Source organism: Perissodus microlepis, chromosome 7 (assembly GCF_051167445.1).
Source record: "Perissodus microlepis isolate ML-2025 ecotype Zambia chromosome 7, ASM5116744v1, whole genome shotgun sequence".
NCBI lineage: Eukaryota > Metazoa > Chordata > Actinopteri > Cichliformes > Cichlidae > Perissodus > Perissodus microlepis.
Genome location: NC_140467.1, coordinates 37,685,798 through 37,707,830, shown reverse-complemented (window position 1 = coordinate 37,707,830; position 22,033 = coordinate 37,685,798). Strand labels below are relative to the sequence as shown.

General features: G+C 39.8%; 1 protein-coding gene across 2 annotated transcripts in view; it reads left to right on the top strand.

Moving 5' to 3' along the window:
- The window catches only part of LOC146383572 (5-hydroxytryptamine receptor 4), a 59,773-nt gene that overhangs the window by 5,714 nt on the left and 32,026 nt on the right, over positions 1–22,033 (top strand). For both annotated transcript variants that reach the window (XR_014800772.1, XM_084934889.1), the window contains exons 2-6: positions 12,239–12,320; positions 14,019–14,195; positions 14,885–15,085; positions 16,198–16,351; positions 19,069–19,733. Coding sequence is in view for 1 of the 2 variants with exons in the window: in XM_084934889.1 (XP_084791015.1) it covers positions 12,298–12,320; positions 14,019–14,195; positions 14,885–15,085; positions 16,198–16,351; positions 19,069–19,733 (1,220 nt within the window). In the remaining variant the exon portion in view is untranslated. The remainder of the gene's footprint in view (positions 1–12,238; positions 12,321–14,018; positions 14,196–14,884; positions 15,086–16,197; positions 16,352–19,068; positions 19,734–22,033) is intronic.

The window sequence follows — 22,033 nt, the reverse complement described above, 5'->3', positions numbered from 1 at the left end:
TTGAGTGTTGTAATTGTGCTCCACAGATGATCAAAGAGTTTTTTTTCTTTATAGTATACCTCTGAAATCAAAGAGAGGAACTATGTGCTCTCAAGTCAAAGGAGCTTGCAAAGAAAAGCGTCTGGACTTCTTTAAGTTACTTGAAAGTAACTTAAAGAAGTCCAGACGCTTTTCTTTGCAAGCTCCTTTGACTACGATGACCTGGATGACTGAGAACCTTCACAGACCTATGTGCTCTCAAATGAATGTAAATCAATTGAGAACTGGAAGTTGACTGAGAGCTTAGTTTTTGTGAAACATGTAATTATAGTTATCAGTGGAGTTCATCTGTTTTCAGCTGTAGTTGATATTCTAACAATTTAGCGATCCTCTTATTTTTGGCTGCTAAGTGCGATGTTAAATTAAAAAAAAAGCAAAAAGCGAATTGTTTGTAGATGTCAGCTGGTTATAAAAATACCAGACCAACTGTCCTGTTCTGACATCAGTGCTACATCTTTAGAGCTTTTGTTAACAGAGAAAGAAGCTTGTGAGTGGAGTATGCGTTGGATTTGATTTACTGCAGTCGTCTCTAAATTGCTACCTAACACTGGAGCCTAGTTTGAGATGTTGATTCTGACTAGACTAGATCCAACCAGTCTGGAATGTGTCCGTCTTTTTCCTGTTTGACTGGTGTCAGTTGCTTTAGGTGACTAATACAGCAAAAGTAATTAATCTGTTTGTGTAAAAGTGAAATATTATACAGATTTTTGTTTCTTTCTGAATTTCTGAAGAACTGGGTACTGTATACTAGTGCTGTATAGCATGGTAAGTTATAATTTAAAAATCAGGTGGTTCATTTAGTTTATAGCTCTCTAACAAAAGGAAAATTGTAGCTTTTGATAGTTCCAAAGATGCCAGTGTTGTGACTGGTCACTGAAAATCTGACAATTCAACAGTCTATTAAGAGCCAGTAGTTCTGGAGTTCTAGAGAAAAAATTGTCTTGGATTTCTTTGCTGTTGTAGACTGATTGCAAGTAACTAAGGTGACCAGCTTTTGATTGCAAGGTACTTGCTCACCAATCAGAGTCAAACAGCTTTTTGGACGTCGAGTATTGGAGTGGCTGTATGTAGCTCAGGAGGTAGAGCAGGTTGGTGGTTTGATCCCTTTGATCTTGGGCACGATACTGAACTCAGAGATGGTGTTGTTAGATAGAAAGCACAGGTAGAAAAAAGTGCTTGTGTGAATGAGGCATGTTGTATAAATCACTTTCAGTGCTCACTTAGTTACAATAGTAAAACGCAATATAAGAACCAGTTCATTCTGAGTAGTTAATGTGAATTTCTGTGTATGTAAATGGCAACATTTGCGATTTTCATCAGTTTATCACAGTTAATCATTCTGTGGTCACAAACAGATCGCATGTGATTGCCACCTTGAGCACATTCAATCACAAACTGATTTCAGATTGGTTCCATTTCGTTGCCATTTCACCATCTGACTGTGACAGGTCACAGACCTGATTCCTGTCTCTAAAACAACCGTTTTAACGGAAACCGGACTGCAAACTCATTGCACATCGATGCAGTAATTTCGTTCTGCTGCGGTCCCCATTCACTGTTTTGCATAGCGTGACTATAGCGTTAGATGACAGGATTTATGAAGATCTGCATGGAGTCACTGAAGCTGCCACAAGCTTTTCGCAATGATTGTGTGTAAAGTATGTGTACTAGTCATAATTCAGCTGAAAATTGTCCAGTAAACCACAGACTATGCCTCCTGCCTGCTTGCATGATAATACCAGTGCAGAAGTAGTTTTGTTTTGAAACAGTTTATAGCCTGTAAAAGCTAATGTCCTCAAAGCAAATGGCACAGTGACTCATAACAAAAGAAGTGCAACGAAACAGGGAAACAAAAGCAAGTTGGTACACTGGAGTTTCTTTATTGTCATCAGTTAGCCCTAAACCACAGAATCAGAATCAGAATGTAGAATCAGTATGTAGATCTCTCAGTGTCTTATTTCCTCCCATCAGCCCAAAGTTAATTAGTTTCCTAAAACTTGCCATTATTTTATGCTTTTATTTTGAAAAAAGAAAAACTAGGGTAAATCTGAGGAACTCATTTATATGGTAGTGCTAAATTAGGTCACCAGAATCAGAGTTACCAGGTCCCAAAGCCACTCAATACCCAGAGTAACTGCTAATAAAACACCAAAGTACTAATTAACTAGCACAAATGGATCTACTGTGGATTTGCACCATTCATCCAAAAATATATTCACTTTTCATTTGTCATTTTTTTGTCATTTTTTTTGTGTAAAATGCCTGTTATCCTGGATTTGAATTTATCCAGTTTACATTTCATTTCCAATTATTATGACACACACACAAGTAGTATTGAGAGGGGGGAGCTGGGTGGCTCGGAGGATTACAGCACAGTGTGTGTGTGTGTGTAGGTGGCTGGCATGTTGGCGTTTATACTGTAAGCGCTGTTCTAGAATCACTTTGGTTGGATTTGGATACAGGCAAATGACTTAATTGGGAAAAACAGATGAAACAAAATGATCTTTTTATAGATTTATGGATGTGTAATATGGGACTGAATTAATATAATGAATGCCAGATCTGATATTTTCTTGCTATCGTTAGTATTAACTTGCACTCCGCAGCTTCAGGTGGTGAGAAAAGCCTCCCCAGCAGCAGTTTGCTTACTCAGACCTTACTCTCAAACAATTAAAACTGCAGGATGAAGGACTGAAGATCATGATACGTGTCCTCGGCAATGGAGCGAGAGGCTGCTCCTCCACATGCAAGCAAGCAAACAAATGTGCATATGGGCACACACAAACGATTCAACAAGCTCACAATCAGAGGTGTGAGGATATGTGAGAAGTATTTAGGTCCCACCTGACAAGAGACAAGTGAGAATTAAGGAGGAATTAATTAGTTGCCTTTACTGCTTTATAAGCAGTACAATGGTCTCCACACACTGCTGTTGCTGTTTAGCAGAAAAAGAACATTTGCATCTTTCATATGTTTGACAAATAGCATTAGCTCACATTTGTCAGAACAAATTATTTGAATTTTATTACACATGCTGGGAAACCTTCACTTTTACAGAGTTTGTAAGTGTAGCATGAAGTAAATTTTACAGCTTACAGTGACAAAAGTGATTGCTTGATAAAGAAGACTACAGTTGTACATTGATTGTTCTAGATTGTCTTTACCTTACTGTCTTCCCATTGAATATAGAGTTAGAGTTAGTTAACAAGCACATTTCCAAAAGTCTAATGAACCGCTAATTGTTTGTTGCATTTCTTATCTGTGCAGTCCCGTATTCTGGCATTTGAAGAGGTGTTTTAGTATTTACACACATTTAATAGTGACTGTCAGCATAAATCAAGAATCACAGAAGTGATTTTGTGTCTTTTAAGGCAGCGGTCCCCAACCTTTTTTGCGCCACGGACCGGTTTATGCCCGACAATATTGTCACGGACCGGCCTTTAAGGTGTCGTGGATAAATACAACAAAATAAAACTAGTACCGGTACCGAAAAAAAGAAAATTTATTCATAACACACATGAAAAGACCCAGGAAAACCGAGTAAACGATAAAAACGATAACAAAATAACGCTGAAAACCGATAAAAACCCTGAAAACTATACATTTCACACCTGAGCCTCAACTCTCGCGGCCCGGTACCAAATGACTCACGGACCGATACCGGTCCGAGGCCCGGGTGTTGGGGACCGCTGTTTTAAGGGATATCTTTGACTGGAGCACAAACCCGGTGGACTTCAATATCCACATATTCATTTTTTTTTCACTTTGTGCAGCCCAGCAGATCAGGAAGATGCCCAGATGGCGAGTGAGCATCTTCTAAATGCAGCTCAGTTCAGATGAGTCAGTCAGTTCTCCTGCATCATGTGACTGCCTGTTTGTTTTTGTTTGTCACTCAGCCTCTGTCTGCATCTATACAGGCTACATCTATTAAGACATAAAGGTGTTTGTATCGAGAAGATACGTGGATCTGTTTGAAGTTGTGCGTGTATATGATGTGATATTTATTTATCTTCATTTTCTACTGTATAGCTGTGCTATGATGTTGTAGGCCACGCAGTGCTTGCATCTCAAAACCACCTGTGGGTACTGGGTTGATTTTTGAGTTAATTTTCCTTTTCTCACACATTATTATTTTTTTTTTTAGATTATTTCTTCTTCCATTTCAGCACAAATCTGTCTGCCTCAATCCTTTACTTTGAACTATCCAACAGAGTTTTGTCTGTTGATACCTACCTATATATTATCTAGTACACTACGGCACATAGTAGGCCTATTTCCACAGAACAGTTTGGTACTTTTACTACAACAAGTCTTGTCTACCGGTCCCTGGCTCATCTAATGCACATGTTTAAGATAGGCTCTGAATTGTGCATCCATTACTGTCAGAGTGTAGACAGATAAAGCAATTAAAGTTCATGGAACAAAGTGTGAGTGTCAGAATAGTTGAACGTGGGTTGTAATATAAAAGTGCTTTGAGTGCTCTCATAAACAGCTCACTTCACTTCGAGTCCGAGTGACGCAAATTTTGTCTGTGCAGACATCTGTGGACCCTCCAACTTTTTTGTTTCTGTGTGGACTTTTCAGCTTGAGCACTACACTACAATATACCGACTCATCGTACGCTCTCAACATGATGCTTGGAGTTCCGACACATGTAGCACTGTGCATCTCAGAAGTGGCTTTTCTCCCTTAAAAATAAAAAAAGTGTTTTGTTTTGGGGGGTTTTAAACAGAAGCTACATCGAGCTTCACAAAGCAATTGGGGGTGCCAGGAAGTTAAACGCAGGAACAGCATACAGACAGTATAAAAGATGAGTGCCAGTCATTGGTTTTAAGCTGTCGATTTTGGCTATAATTAACTTGTTTGGATGAAACGGTGGAGTGCTAATTTGTCAGCTAATGCTAGCTGGTTTGGTTAGCAAGCTGCACTCATAAATTGTCTAGGGGAACACACAAACACTCATACTGGCTAATTAGTGCTACTAAATGGACTAATAAAATGATAGCATTTTATATAGATAATCCATTAAAAATGCTGACGAAAACTCACTCCAATCAGAGTTTTTATCAGGGGTAAATTACCCATAAAGGTCAAAACTATATATTTGTTTCTGCTTCCACCTTTTTCAGCTCTGGAGTTTGCTCTGTGGAACTGCATAAAGAAGCTTTCTTTATTTTTTTTTAAAAAAAGATCACATGTAGATCTAAACACTCTGCAGCTAAAATGCTCCTGGTGTATTTTGAAGCCATGTGCAGGATAAAAAAAATTGTATTGACATTCAAAGACATCCATTTATTCTGCTCTTATCGTTACTTGTCTACCTATTCAGGAGGATGTCCGGCAGATCCACATAACATTGCTCTTGTAAATCACAAACAGCTGCACTAAGTCAAGTCAGTTGCCCAGTTACTCCAGAACAAATGGAAAAATGAGAATGAGAAATGCTCTTTCTTTTGTGCACCATCTAGCCATCCATCTTCTACTACTTATCTAAGTCTGGGGCACAATTTAAGGTGTTCCCAAGTCAGCCAAGAGGTGTAATCCCTCCAGTGTGTCCTTGGTTTGCCTCAGGAAGTCCTCCTGGTTTGACATGCCTGGAACACCTGATCTAGAAGTTGCCCAGTAGGCATCCTGGTCAGATGCCCGAACCAGAGTAAACCAACGGGTCTACTCTGCATGGCCGAACTCCTCACCCTCATCTCTAAAGCTGAGACAAGGATGAGTGAGGAGTCCAGCCACCGTTCAGAGTAAACTCTGCCACTTATATCCCCAGTGTCATTCTTTTTCGACACCTTCACTTTTACGCTGAGCTCTCGCTTCATCACAACAGGCTGGTGCAGAGTCCACATCACTGCTGACTAGGCCTGCACAATAAATCGAAAATTTATTGTCATCGCGATATCAGCCTGCGCGATGGGCCCATCGCAAAAGACGACGTAAACTGCGATAATTGGGTACCTTAAAATGTTTACACACGTGCTTTAAAGAATTTACCAATCAAAGAAACCCCTTTATACATTTGACCAGTCGAATAGAGCCCTTCACAGCATTAACCAATCAAATGGATTAGAGGCCCGCTTCCTACGCAGGTGGGGGGCGAACAACACTGCAGCAACGAGTCAGAGTTGTAAAGGCTGACAGCGAGACGCATGACGGGAACGCTACTGACTATGAACTCATGCCTAAAAAAAAAAAATAGTACCTCGCTTATTTGGAGGTACTTTGGATTTGATAAAGACGACATTCTCCAAATACAGGTGCTCCGCAAAACTCTGGTGGTTGCCACGAGGAAACACGACTAATCTCCACCATCATCTTCAATACAACCACAGAGAACTGTTTGAATAGTTACAGAAAGACAGGGCTAGCCAAACAAAGGTTGCTAATGTCAAGACAAAGAGCACCGCAGTCCAACAGCCGTCTCTGCATCAGAGTTTTTCAAGTGGAACTCCTTATGAAAAAACGTCGAAGCGCTACAAAGAAATAACAGAGGCCATTACACATTTTTTGACAAAGACATGATGCCTATAAATACAGTTAGCAGAGAGGGCTTCACCAGTCTGATACATAAAGTGGACCGGAGATACCGCATCCCCTCACGAAACTACTTTTCCCATCTCGCCATTCCACAAATGTACGAAACATGCCGCAAGACCGTCATGTTTGAACTGAGCCAAGCTGAAAACTACGCAAGCACTACAGTAAAGTTTCCTCTCCAGTTTTGACTTACATCATAACTACTTGGTGAGTGGTAAAATGATGAACAGCTGCACTGAGATAATTTGCAGTATAATTTAAGTTATGTTTATTTAAAACTAATTCTAGAGACCGGGAAGGATGTCTTTCAGAATTCAAGCCTCAGAATTTTTTTTATGGGGGCAATGTTTCAATGTTAAAGTGCACTTTGTTGTTACACTGCTAATACAGCAGCTTTCATTAAATAAAACTGTTGCAGTAAAACGGAAATTATGTATTCGTTTTTTGTTTTGTTTTTTTGCTATTTATTTTATCGCAAGTCATATCGTTATCGCAGTATTGATCACAGTTATCGCACATCGCAGGTTTTCCTAATATCGTGCAGCCCTACTGCTGACACTGCACCGCACCATCAGCAGTTACTGATTCAAAAACTGAACCAAAATGATTTCTGAGATCTGTTTTTCCTCTAATTTTAACACAGTATAGTAAACAACAACAACAACACTGTTACAGTCACAGATTTTTAAAAAAGCTAAAAATTTACACAGTACTGCACCCCCCCAAAAAAAAACAAAAAAAACAAACAAAAAAACCCAAAAACAAAAAAACAGTAGACCATTGTTACAAAAAGAAACAAAATATCGCCCTGCTGGGTGCGATAGTATATTGCAGTTACAAAACACTGGACATCTTGTCACCCTCTGTTTGTTTGGCCACAAATTGTTATCGTCCTCATAGCTAATGCTCTCTCTTGCACTGTTTGCTCCATCCGTCCTCTGCACTCTTCCTCGTCTGTCTATATTTCTATATTTCTATATTCTGTCTTTCTCTAACACATCCTCACTCTTCTTCCTTTTCCACTGATAAGTTGTTGGGGGTCATCAAATGTTGACCCTTGCAGCTCCTTCGTGCCCATGAATTGAATATATTTTAAAATGCTCAGTCTCCTGGCTTCACCTGTGTTGACCACAAAGAATCACGTGCATTACATTTCCTCAAATGTAGGAATGACACATTTTTTGTTATTGAGCCAAAGCAACTGAGATAAATAGACATGGCGCGCTGGTTACCTGCCTTATTCCTTTTATTTAGGCTCAGAGCCTATGATGGCAGTGACGGTGATATTAACATTAAATAAATGTTAACATTGTCAACTGTTGAGTATGCAGCAGATAAAAAGGAGACATAAAAGCAATCTAGTGCCTTCATGCTCTCTGCTTTCCAGAGTTCATCCTGTTCTGTTTGGCTGTCAGTCAGATGTGAAATGGACACGGTGAGCTGTGAAAACACACCCCCCTGGACTCACATCATACAAGAAAATTGCAGTCAGAAATATGGCTCATCTCTCCTCTCCCTTTCCTCCCTTTGTAGGAAATTCCAGATTAAGCAACTATTTTTCTCATTTCCGACATGTGAGTAACTGAGTGAGCAACGACTAGCAGGGTGGGTTGTGTTTGTTTTGCTGTTGTGGCGTTGATAGCGTATGAGTGTGTTTGTGGCTGAAAGAGGAAAAAATGCTGATTAGTTTGCTGTGAACACCATTTAAGATGCAAACAGTAATCAGTAAATTTCAGCTGACTATTGAACACGGGCTGAATGTAAAGCTGAACACCATCCAATCTGTGCACCATTGTTTAGCTGAATTATTCCTTCAGGAACGTGACATTCACCTATATTTACTGTGTTTGTAATCAGTGGTTTTGTGTTGTAATTGCTACAGATTACGGAAAATCGGCTTAGCTAGTACGTGCTCAGATGTCTAATGAGCCGGGGGCCAGCTAAAGGTGTTAGTATACTTGTTTGAGCCTGTTGAATTGGCCAGGTGTATGATTGTGAGCAAAGAAGCAGGGTTATAGGTATTTTCTCTTGAAAAGCTACGCTTTACAGGGACTCTAAAGTTGACTTTTATTTCATTATTTATGCTTTACGGCCTGAAATGCCCCAGTTTTGATTTACGCCGGCCATTTTGTTAGGTACAGCTGTTCAACTGCTCATATCTAACCAGCCAACCACATTGCAGCAACATGACCCAAACTCAAAAATATAATTTGTTGCAATCAAGGTATACAGAAAACCGTCTCTGAACCCACAACACATCAGTTGTGAAGCAGATTGCCCAAAGCAGCAGAAGAGCACACTGGGTGCCGCTCTTGTAAGCTAAGAATGGGAAACTGGGAAAAACAGCGCCAAGCACCATGAAAGCATGAATCCATCCTGCCTTGTATCAGTGGTTCAGGCTGCCGGTGAAGCTATGATGTGGGGGATATTTAGTGGGCACACTTTCAGCTGATTAAAATGAATAAGCGTAGCTGTAGTTGTTGACCATGTCTATCTCTTTATGAGCCCCCAGAAGATTTACCTATCTTCTGATGTCAGAAATCTCAACTAATCTCAAACTGGTTTATTGAACATGTCCAGATGAGCTTTACAGTTACAAGATCTCACTGCAATAGAGCACCTTTGGGATGTGATGAGGGGAGGTGCATTCTATGCATGATAGAGACATCTGCAGCAACTGTGTGATGCTGTCATGTTAATATGGACCAAAAGATCTGAGGAATGTTTCCAGCGCCTGTGTCATGAAGAATTAAGGCACTGTTGAAGGCAACAGGGGGTCCAACCCCATACTAGCAAGGTACTTCAAATCAATGCTTGTATTTTTTTTTTTAAATAAAGACACAGTGATCGTGGAATCATGGATTTAAAAAAATGCCTGTGAATACTGCCCAATTTGGTGAACAACCCATTCAGGAACATTATTTTTTTAATAATCTATCCTCACGAGTCCCTTATGTGTTTGAAAAAAAAACCCAAAACTTCTCGGCTCTTGTAAGTACAAATGATATGCACTGTATACTCTTAAGCAGGATGCAGCGGAGGTGGTGTACTCTACCTGGGTCATGTTATTTCTCTAATTGCTTTAAGGAAATGGAGCATTTGATAAAAGACACATTGAACTTCTTGTCACGTCTGTTTTGTTTCAGCCCACTTGTTCAGCGCCACTATATTTTTCATGTCTAGTAAATGTTATGTACAAGTTCAAAACATACGTAAGTCTGGACAGGTCAGAGCGAGAAAAGCATTACTTACTTTTTAAGCCAGGATTAAGACTCATTATGAATCAGATGAAATAAATTAATATTAATTTTAAAATCTACACTATGTGTCTTATTATAGTCAACACAGGAACAGACACGAGTTCAAATTCAACTTAAAGCTGGATAATACACAGATATCGCATGCAGTAAACTGTAATCTGTCTACAGGAAGTAAGTATTGTTGACAGGAGCGTTGGCTTTCACAGTCTGTCAGGTAATGATACTGACCCTCAAGTGCAATAAGCTTGGACAGGGATCATAAAACGGCAGAAATGCACATGTTGAAATAGATGCTTAAAGCTGATAAGGCATCGGCAACTGTGCCAATGAAAGGTTGTTCCTCATGAACAGATGCTTAATGTCACATGTGAGAGCATATTCTCCAAGTATTTTTAGAGTTTTTTTTGTCATTTCCAGTCAAATAGTATGCAAACACTATACAAACAAATAGTATGTACTTTTGTCCTGAGTTGGTGTAATATATTTATGAATCCTAACCTTAACATCAGCTGATAAGTCTGCCTCTTTGGTTTGACATGAAAAAGATTTCAACGGGAATCCAGTCACAAGAAAAAAAGGTCTAATGTATCACATTTAGCTGTAGCTATGCTCCACAGTGTATTAGTTTTAAAGTAACAGCTGTGAGACTCAGAGATTCCTCCTCTTTCTTTACTATATTTTTAACCCAGGGCTTGTGACTCTGGTATCCTAGCCAAACGTAAAATGGAACTCTAACATGCGCTTCATGTTGCAGAAGCATCATTTCCTAAACTTAACCAAGCAGTTCTGAATAGTAACACAAAACAGTGACTGAAAACAAAAAGAAATGTGACAGAGAAAGAAACTAAAATCTAAAATAATGATACAGCACTGGATACAGACCCCAGACCCTGTAGAACTTGTTAGTTTTTTTTAAGGCAAATCACAATTTTCTTTGATGTAAAAGTGGTATATTTCTCACCAGCAGTAGGGAGTTGATACTGAGTTTTGTTGGGATTGCAGACACTGAGCCCAAAAATAAATTGTCCATCCCCAGAATTTTTCCATGGCCATAAAGTTGATATTTGTTGTCCAGAATGCATGTAGCCATCCATGCATCCATCCATCCATCCATCCATCCATCCATCCATCTATCCATGCATCCATGCATGCATCCATGCATCCATCCATCTATGCATCCATCCATGCATGCATGCATGCATGCATGCATCCATCCACCCATCTATCCATGCATCTATCCATCCATCCATCCATCCATCCATCCATCCATCTATCCATCCTCTTCACCTTATCTGGGGTTCAGGGTTGTGGTTGTGCGCGAGTCTATCCCATCCCGTATCTGTCATACACACTGGAGAGTTTGCCAATCTATCACAGATGCAGTAACATGAAAGATGTAACTATGACTACACTGATTTTTTTCTGAAATCATTCTCTCATTCAGTCCTTCTTACTTCTTCTTTAGAGACTTCAGGGTGTGTTAAAAGCACAATTCATTTAGCCTTTTATCAAAGTGTTTAAATGGAACAGACGTTTTTTTCCCAAAATGAATACTTTTATGGCTGTTTATGCACTCTTTTCTCTCGTCCATCTGTTATTTCTCTTTCAGTGCCAAGCATGATCGTATACAGTGCTCGGATAGGGATAGTGGGGCCCTCATGGTACACTGCAGATTTACTACTTATTTGCACTACTACTGCTACAGAACTTTGGGTTGCATTAAGTGCGCTATATAAGGAAAAGGAGTAAGAACCATACATATGCAAAACACGAGAAAATGGCAAACTCACTATCTAATAGCAAGTGAAGAGCAATTTCTGACTCAGATGTTCAAAAAACATCCAAGATTCATGCTCGATAACTCTAAACCTTGATAATTCTTTGACTTTTAAAGTGGTCTCACTAGGATTGCTTTCTTCATTGGCATAATTAAGAGCAGCAAACGTAAACAGCGTTTCTTTCAACGGGAGGAACAAAGGTTTTGATCTTTACCAGTCCCGGCAGTCCATCAGTAGATGGAATCCGACTTTTGACATTCATGAAAAGGAAGTAAGAAAGGAGAATTTCCCCTTGTGGTACTCACTCATGTATGATATTATTATTTCATTACCAAGATAAACTAACATGCTGATTTAATCTGGCAGCAACAGCTGCTGCCTGCCCGCTGCAGACTGTTTGCCCTATAAATATCGCACGTTTTCAAGCTGTGATCTAATTACTTATTTGAGGTACAAGTACCACATTTTTGGCTCCTTAATGGGTGCCACAAGATGGACAAACAAGAATGTGAAATCCAGTCAGTTCAGATTCAAGAAGGTCAACTACTATTTTCAGAAAAATGCAGACTTACTTTAGGAGCCAGTAACATTACATCATGGTTGTGTGTGTTTGTGTTTCAACAGGGCTGTAGCATGGGGTGATGAGGACTCTCCTTTGCTAATCTCAATGCAGATGACTAGTGATGGCCACAGCATCACCTCAACAGTAAGTCATAACAATCATAAGCCAAGTATGTTAAGTCCCTGCTAACTTTAGCATGAATGTCACAGTTTGGGGCTTTTTGTGGTTTATTTCAATTGTTCTTTTTCCAGGATAGAATTACTTTAATTACTTTAAAGAACAAGAATTGAATGCACAAGTTTGAATATGTTTTGGATTTTTCTCTAATCCGAAGAGGATCAAAAGTATACACAGAGGTTCAAATATATACATACACCTCCACTAATATTTAGTTAAATGTTCCTTAGCAAGCTGCACCTCAACTAGATGCTTCAGTATCCACTGGTCAGATGATTGAGCATTATTTCTGGCAGAATTAATAGAGTTCATTTAAATTGGTTTTTATGGCATGGACCTGAGTTTTTAGCACTAATTTTCAGTAGGGTTGAGGTTAGGGCTTTGGGAAAGCTGTTCCAGAAGCTTAATGTTAGCCTCCTTTATGCATTCCCAAGCCAGTGTTGTTGTGGTGAAGTCTAGAGTTTGAAGGTAGTCTTTCCTTTTCATTACTGCATCCACTTTGTGTACCAGTACAACTGGTAGTAAAACATCTCCAGAGCATGATGCTACCACCACCATGCTTGATAGTTGGCACAGTGTTTTTACCTTTACGTCTCCAAACCTGTGGCCAAAAAGCTCAGTTGTTTTCTAGTCTGACCATAAAGCTTTTCCCAAGAATGCATTTCGAACTTGAAGGTGTTCATTTTGGAGCAGGGGCTTCTTTCTTGGTTGGCACTCTCTCAGTCCATTAGTGAAGTAGTACCTGTGTTGATCCTGAACATCCTAACCAATTTCCTTTCATTTGAGAGGGGCAGTTTGGGTCTTCTTCCAGACCGTGTTTAAAGATGGCTCCAAGAGACCTTCCTAACTTGTGTAAACCTACAATTCTTCTTCTTAGATCTTCACTGACTTTTCCATTGTCAAACAAACACTTTTTCTGCTGCCAAAAAGAAACTACCAGTTGTTGCACTAATGAGAAGTATTTAATAGGCCTTGGCTTTGTGAAGTTAAAAAACAATGTAGGAACTTCACTCATTACAACATCACTTATTAAAAGATTTAATTGCGAGTATGTATGTATAATTTTGACCCTGTGTGGATTCAAGAAAGTACTAAATAAATTCAAATTTGTTGAAGTCATTAAAGATGTATGCTGTACCATCTTTACACACTGGAAAAAAAACAGTGCCTCTGTGATTAATAAAGTTTGATTCTGGTTCTGATTATCTGAATTGTTATGACAACCATGAGTGATTATAACCTTCTGATCACACTTACAGGTGTCAGCCCAACTATAATTACACAGTGTGCTAAATGAAAGCACCCCACAGCCATTTGATTGATTTTTTTTTTTCTGAGGGAACATGCACAAAAAGAAACATTTATCACATTTGGGGAAAAAATGACTCGTCCCAGCTTAAGCTGTTAGCTGATTTTCATCTGCAATCTCTTGGTGGCTACATATAATATCAGTTGACATGTAATTCAGATACACGTCAGAGATACAAGATACAAGTAGCATAATATAAAATAATCAAATTTACATGCAAAGATAAACTAAGATAAATCTATCCATACCCATTGTAAAACTTACATCATGCATATCCCATTCAATAACCAGACTATAGCATATGCAACTAATAACTGATTTATTGGTCGGTTACTTGTTTTATTTTTCTCTTGCAGTTTGTTGGATGATATAAAAAACTCTGAAGAACAACAGCCGGGCCAACAGGAGCAGCAGGAATTCTTGAGCTCCCTGGAGACCATCGCTCTCACCATCTTTCTCTCGCTCATCATTATCATGACAGTTTTTGGCAACCTGTTGGTCATGGTGGCGCTCTGCAAGGACCGACACTTGCGGTGAGCACTGTTGTCTTTCTCAGCAGCAGCTGTGGTTTTTGTGACTTCAGCAGAGAAGAAGGTTTAAATCTTCTGTCTCCTCCACTTTGCAAATGCTCCCTAAAATCTTTTTTGAGAACGTCCAGAAAAGCCACAATAAAAATCTAGTAATCTTAAAAATAAATACAATAAACCTGACATAATGTAGCATAGTTTTTTTGCGTGAGATAATGACTTTCAGAATTTCTTTTTCCGTCTTTTAAAATTAAACCAGCATTTGAAGATCTGTTTTTTCTCAAACTACATGGTTCTCATTTTGGCAGTAATATTTAAACAAACCCATCAAATGTCAGAGCACTCAAATTTCATTCAGGCTGTCATGACAAACCCCGTCAGGTAGACAGAAAGATGGGCATTAATTTGTTTTGACATTTGGTAACTTCCCCAAAAATACATTTTTTGGATCTGTGCCTCAAAAGTTTTGAGACCTTATTAAAGACCTTTATTTAAGATAGACTTTACTGCAGGAATGGAAGTTAATACTATTTATTTATAAAACTGTACTCAAAAACATGCCTGTCTTTCATATTTTTACAGAGATGCGCCGACTAAGCCGCTCCCCTTTTTAAAGACAGAACATTTAGAGTAAATCAAACTTTTTCTGGATCTTTTTTTTCTCCAACTTCTTTATGGTTGTCTTCTTCTCCCAGAAAGAAAAAGACAAACTACTTTATTGTCTCGCTGGCGTTTGCTGACTTGCTGGTTGCTCTGGTCGTGATGCCCTTTGCTGCCATCGAACTGACTACTGGCCAGTGGCGCTATGGAGAGATTTTCTGCCTGGTGCGAACATCTCTGGACGTCCTGTTGACCACAGCGTCCATCCTGCACCTCTGCTGCATTGCACTGGATAGGTTTGTGTTTGTGTAAAAAAGGCATATATTGATGGCGCAATGTGTTTCCCCACTGAAAACATTTTTTTTTAAATAGGGTTTGATTTAATGTTGAAGACAGTCAATTACTTACGTTGCACACCTAACAAATGATCCGTCTGTATTTTTCTACCACTTATTTGGGTCGTAGGGGCTGCCCGCTAAGCAGGTACCCCAGACTTTCCTCTCTTCATCCAGAGCCTCCCGCTCTTTGAGAAGAAAACAAAACATTATCAAACTGGCAGAGACCTAATCTTTCGTGTGTGTCCAGAAGCGGAGCAGGTCGGCCCTCGGGTAGTCCTCTTGGTAGGACATGCCCATGCAGTGCTGTTTGTAGATTTCAAACAGAGAATAATCATTTCTACTATTCTCACAATCCTCTTCAGCTTATGGCTATCCTCAGACCTGCTGTTTGCAAACCAAGAAGTGATCCAGTATGTAATAATGTTTTTGATGGCCCATCTGTATGAGACTGTCAGTGCTGAAGTGAGGAGGTCCGCTGTCTTCCTTCTGCAGAGGAGGGAGAGAAGCTGCTGTGCCTTCTTGATGACAGCTGTGGTGTTGTCGCTGGAGGTCAGCCCTCCAAAACTCAATGCCCTTTACCCTCTTTACCGCAAATTCGCTGACTGTCGGTGGTGGGAGATAACTGAAGGTAGCCCTCCTAAAATCTATGAGATCTCAGCAAAGGCTTCTGATGTCCCTTAGAGAGTCACAAACAAAAATACGACTTTGACAGGCAAACCTAGCTGTTGCCTTATATTGCCTTTACTGGTGTAAGCAGATCCTGCTGCAAGCATTGGTCATGCCACCATGTTGAACCTAGTATTTCTGTCAGTAAAAGTGAACAGAATCAGCTATGAAGAGCAGCCAAACAGTTTAATATCACAAAAAGTCAGTAAGGTTTCCTACAAAAGTAGGAAAAAGTCAGATTTATTTCACAGCAATGGCTGCACTACCGTCATACAGGGATCAAATAAGCCAGAATAGAGTATGGGCCCAATACCCCATACCTCTGAAGCACAACCCCCCATTCATTTTTAAATCTGTATGTTAGTGTAAAGTATGCGTGTGCTAGTGTCTGTGTCTTATTTCAGGTATTATGCCATCTGCTGCCAGCCATTGGTGTATAGACACAAGATGACCCCGATGAGAGTGGCAGTCATGCTCAGTGGCTGTTGGCTCATTCCCACATTTATCTCCTTTCTACCCATCATGCAAAGCTGGAACGCCATCGGGATCGAGGATATTGTAAGTCCTCATTAGCTCAGATCAGAAACCATCACTAATGAGATCAAAACAAGTGGCTACATAGTTCTAATGCTTACATTTTTTTTACTACGACCCCTGAATCAAACCAAACAGACAGTATGTTTAAACAAAGTATCACGAAGAAAAGTTCATACCGCTCTCAAATGCCTAAAGAGAGGTATGTTCTTTCTTTGAGGGCAAAAGCGGCATTAACCTCTCCAGTCTAATATTCTTTGTTTCTAATAACATTTTCAATCCCTGAAACAATGGCACAGTAAAAGAATGATCACAAAACAATTCCAGTCCCTGTGGAAGCTTTCTCGCTGCGAGCAAAGACAGCACTTCAACAAGCATTTTCTTCTGGTTTAGGTATGTTTTGGCATGAGCTTGTTTCAGAGCTGCCTTGAAATGAGCAGCAGGACTCCCAGAGGCAGGCAGGGACAGATGAATTTATTCATCCAGACTTAATGAAAAGCTCTTTTCTCTTATCTTTCTGTCTGGCAGCGTACAAAGCCAGTGTTACTTTTTTAATGGCTGTCTCGATGGCTAGAAGTCATACACGGTATACAAAATTGCATAGGATTATTTTAAATGCTGTCTGTGTGTGTGTTTTTCATTACGCTTCTGTTCTGTTTCAGAGGGATTGTTTGAAACTGAAATTTCTTCTCACTAAGCACAAGCTAAACCAAACAGTATTTGTCTGGTTGGTTTTAAAGGTGTCTGCTCGGGGATAGTGATCTGAAACTGATCTCTGTCTTGAAATGCTCAATTTGGGAGATACCGTCTGCAGCAAGGTTTTCTGTCTGTAGAATAAAATCTAATTAAATTGAGCTGGCCAAGTTGATTTCAGATAGAAATTTACCTTAGGGACTGGTTATCACCGTGGTCTATGCCATAAGCTACACGGAGCTTATACCTCAAGCACTTCTATGGAATAATAAACAACTCCTGAGCAGAGACAAACCAGATAACTGGGCAATGTGGCAGAAAGCTGGAAGTACTTATGTTATTAATTTATTTGACATCTAACACTTTTAGTCAACTAGTAGAAATCTGTAAATTATTACACAGTTCTAGAGGTTTGTCCAAATGAGTAGTGCTCTGTTTAAATGGTTGGGCCGTCCTTTCAACTATTCCACAGGTAGTCCACTGAAACAGCTGCTAAAAAAAATTACGATCAGGCAAAGGAAACACTTCCAAAATTTAGAATTAATTCCAGGATTCACATATCTCAGGCATTCCACCCTTTGGTCAAAGCTAAGAGGCAATGGATGGAGGACCTCTCAGTGCATATATATCCCGATGGTCTGCATAATATTGAGGCATTGTACAAAGAAATGTATAATAAATGTATACGGCTGAAAATAAAACACAGTTGGCAACAGACAGCAAAACAATTACACAGATGAAAGTTACCTTTTGTGGACTTTTGCTGTAAGTGTGAGGCTCCTGTTCTGCATGTACTTGGACTTGTTGCAATCACAAGACTGGAGGAATAATATCAAAAAGGCTATTTTTTAAAGTGTTAAAATAAAAATTTCACATCTCCGCAAAGTCAAGATTCAACTTCAAGACTCTGACATCTCATCCTTTGAAAAAAGCTAGATTATTCTGGCTCCTATCGCGACTAAGTGACACTGTGGGAGTAAGCACCCACCTCCATATGGAGAATGGACAACAACAGCGGCACAGTTGGCTGTCTGTGACACGGTTACTTACAGTTTATTCAGTAAGCTTTGTGAATACATGTTTACCATGTGGCTGTTTCAGCTTAAAGAACTTTTTGGTTACCTAGTAAATGTAACACAAAGATGAACGTCATTTAATAATTAGGGAGGAAATCGATGTGATGGACTTCCTTTCTTTACTTTCTTTTGATAATTATGTAAGTGTGAAGCTTTGATTAAACCTAAATCTTTTTCCAATTAACACCTAGTTGCTCAAAAAAATATACAAACCTTACTGTGTGTAGTTTCATTTACAGGTAGGAATGATTATTGTTTTCATTTTTCACCAAACTATCAAATCAGAAACGTGTGACAAGAGGCTCGTGCTTCTTCCATCATTACTGAAATCTTCCCCTCAGCTGAGTTTCTGCTAACTCTTGGATGTAGACGGTAGAAAGAATAATTATTCCTACATTAAACAGCTCACAACTGCAATTGTAGCAAGGTTGTCTTTTTTGGATAGAGACATTGCTATTTAGCTTTTCAAATGCATTATTTTGGCACTTTAAACACTAAAAGTCCATTAAGAGTGCATTTTCAATTCAAGATGAGTCACACATTACTTTTTGTTCTGCTTTGATGATAGTTTGGTTTTATTCTAGTGTCCCAGGGTGCAGCATTACCTTACTGCACCCAAATGCTACATAGAGGGATGAGATAAAATTAATCTTTCAGCTCAAGGCAATTCTCCGCCTGCAGATTTTTAATTTACTTTGACCTACTCATGGTTTATATAGAGGACAAAGATATGGGCAACTGGCCAGACAAAGGATATTCCAAAGTACTTTATTATTACAATATGTAGCATTTACCTCTTTCTTTAGCCCGCCTTAACTAAAAGGCAGGAAGCAGAGGGAAACAGCTGGCCTAAGTCTTTCCATAGTTCCAGTTTTTTTTTAATGTTTTTGTTTTTTGTTAAGTTAAACTAATCCCCGCCTGGGAGCCCCATATTTCACTTGTTTTTTCTTCCTGTGTCTTCTCTCTTTGCAGATTGAAGAGCGGCGAGCCTTGGCGGGAGGCTCGAACGACACAAGTTGTGTGTTTCTAGTTAACCGGCCGTACGCCCTGATCTGCTCTGCAGTGGCCTTCTACGTGCCGCTGGGCCTCATGGTCCTAGCCTACCAGCGTATCTATGTTACTGCCATGACCCACGTGCGGCAGATAGAGACACTTCAACGTGCCGGCTCTGCTCCGGTCACCGGCACAATTCCAGTCATCACCGTGAGGACATCCACTTCCTCAGATCCTTTGGAGCATTACCGCCTTAGGACACCAACAGGTTCCTCCTCCTCAGAGCAGGCTCCTGTAGGTCACAGCCGCATGCGCATTGAGACCAAGGCAGCAAAGACGTTGGCGGTTATAATGGGTTGTTTCTGCCTGTGCTGGGCTCCATTCTTTATCACCAACATAGTGGACCCTTTCATCCACTACTCGGTACCCTGGCAGCTGTGGACAACCTGGTTGTGGCTTGGGTACATTAACTCAGGGCTAAACCCTTTCCTGTACGCCTTCCTAAACCGGGCTTTTCGGAGGGCGTTTCTGGTCATTCTCTGCTGCGGGGATGAGCGGTACGCACGGCAGGGGAGCTGCTCCTATGGACCAACCCACAGAGCATGCTCAGCTGCATCAGTCAATGGGACATCCATGGCACTGAGGTAAACACACAGGCAAGGCACAAGTCACATTTGTACCAGTCTATCTATAACCAGTGGCCTAAGACATATTTGATCATGTAAGACTGATGGCAGACGTCCCTTAATGTTAATGTGAAGGGCAGTAATTTCAGTGAGTGAAGGGGTGTAAGTGGATCTGAGTGAGAGAGTGTATGTTTTTTTTGCTCAGCGATCAAGGCTTTGATTGTCCACAATAAACAAGAATCACCTGTTTCAGGTTAACACTAAGGTCACATTTGTCATTTTTCAGGGCAATAACTTGTGGATTGTAATGAATACCTAAGCCGGATGCGCTACTACGTCACTGATGTTCTGTTTTTGTCCTCACTGATTCAAAAAGAAATGAAGGCCTTGGGCAAGAAAGAACTTTAATTTGTCATTTCCCGCGAAAAGACCTACACCTAAACCTTTCTGTGTCATCTGACTGAAAGATTGTTTGTTTTCCTTAGTCTTTGCCTGAGTTTAGAAAACTGAGAAGAGGACGACACACTGGACTTTTATTAGTTCATTACTCCATCTATTTGACACACCAAAAAGATAATTTTTAATGTTTTTAATTAACTAGCAGCTGTTAAGAAGAAGAAGAAGAAGACCAGCAGATTAAAGAGGTTCATCATCTTGAAAAGTGGAAAACTGGAATTGTCCCTTTGTTGACCTCCTCGGAGTGATCACTTGCGATTAAGAAACACAGTTATGGTCCTACATGACACAGAAGAGACACTCACATCAGTCCCTGATGAATGTCAGGGACATTTTGAACATTTTGGACGATTACCTCAGTGCCCTTCACAAGGGAAATTTATTGCCACTAAGTCTCATTTGGAGTGTTATACTCGTGCACCTGGACGAAGATAATCCTGTGGCCTATTGTGAGCTGCCAAACTTTATTTTGTTGCATTATGTTGAGCCAAATAACTCCTGCAGTTTTATGAAGGTAAAACAGGACTGCATCGCAAATCAGTAGAAGAGGGGGAACATAGTGAGCGTAGTTTGACATTGCTTCATGGAGCTGTGGAGGGAGAGAGGGAGTGCCAGCCAAGGACTTTAATCTGAGCAGTAAGAAGAAAAGTGGAGAAATCGCACTAATTGTGATAGAAAAGTGTTGTAGCTGCAGACATGTAACTGTGGGGAAGATTTTCATGGCCCGAATATTGCTAGCTGGCAAGGTATTACTCACTGAGGGAAATGGACATTTCTGTTGCTGTTTGAATCCATTTTTATTCATCACACTGTTTGGATTCCTGCATCAGCTGACACAGAGATCATCCAAAGGACTGTGGCTGAATGAGCATGGACAAGAAATGGATCTTGGTCACCCTTTGCACCACTTGCTGGACAAGCAGCTGAAGACTTTCTCTAACATCTGTTTCAGCTTTACCACCACAAGGATAAAACACAATTCCATATACCACAATCCATGTATCCACTGTGGATTTAAGCTCCTGAGTAAATCACATTTACATTTTGATTTATTGAGTGATTGTTTTGCACTGTGATATTTTTTTAATCACAGTTCTTTTTCACATTTTGAGTACTGTAGCATTTCCCAACTTTGGGGATAAATAAGGTATTTCTTATTTGATCATATATCATTTTATCACATACTGTGTGCAGCTAGTTGCTATCCTAGGCTCACATTTGTGATAAAATGAATTTAATAATCATCCCTTCTTTTAATCCCTTGTTTTCTGATCATGAGATGTGTCAGATGCTTTTCATGGAACCGTTGGGAAATTTTGAAAGAGAACATTCAGACTTTGACCCACACTTGCACTTGTGCTGTGTTTTTCTGCAGAAACTTCTTTAACGTTTAATCATGCCGTTTAATGCAGCACGTGCACAGCAGCAGCTGGGGAGAATGATGAGGAGATAAACTCGTATGGACAGCAATAACAGAATGTAGCAACAGCAATATGAAGATCAGCCATTGTGTTTTTTCTCTTGGTAGTCACTGTAGTAAATAGAAAAAACTAGAGTCAAATCAATATTTACTGTGACTCACCTGCTGGTGTTAGTAAATTACAAGTTGTCCTTAATGTCTCCATCACAATAGGCTAAAAGTAGGATGACAACCACTCATTGATTTTTTTTTTTCCTTTTAATGATCACAATTAGTTTCAGTGATCGGTTTTGAGCCCAAAGAAATTGCAGTCTGACTGCAGTCACTCTCAGACAGATTGACGAAGGCTTGCAAATAATTGGCTTCCAATTTATGCAAGGCCTTTTGTCAATCCTTTTGCTGTCCTGCAAAAGGACATCACTATTTTTGGAGGAATTTCTAT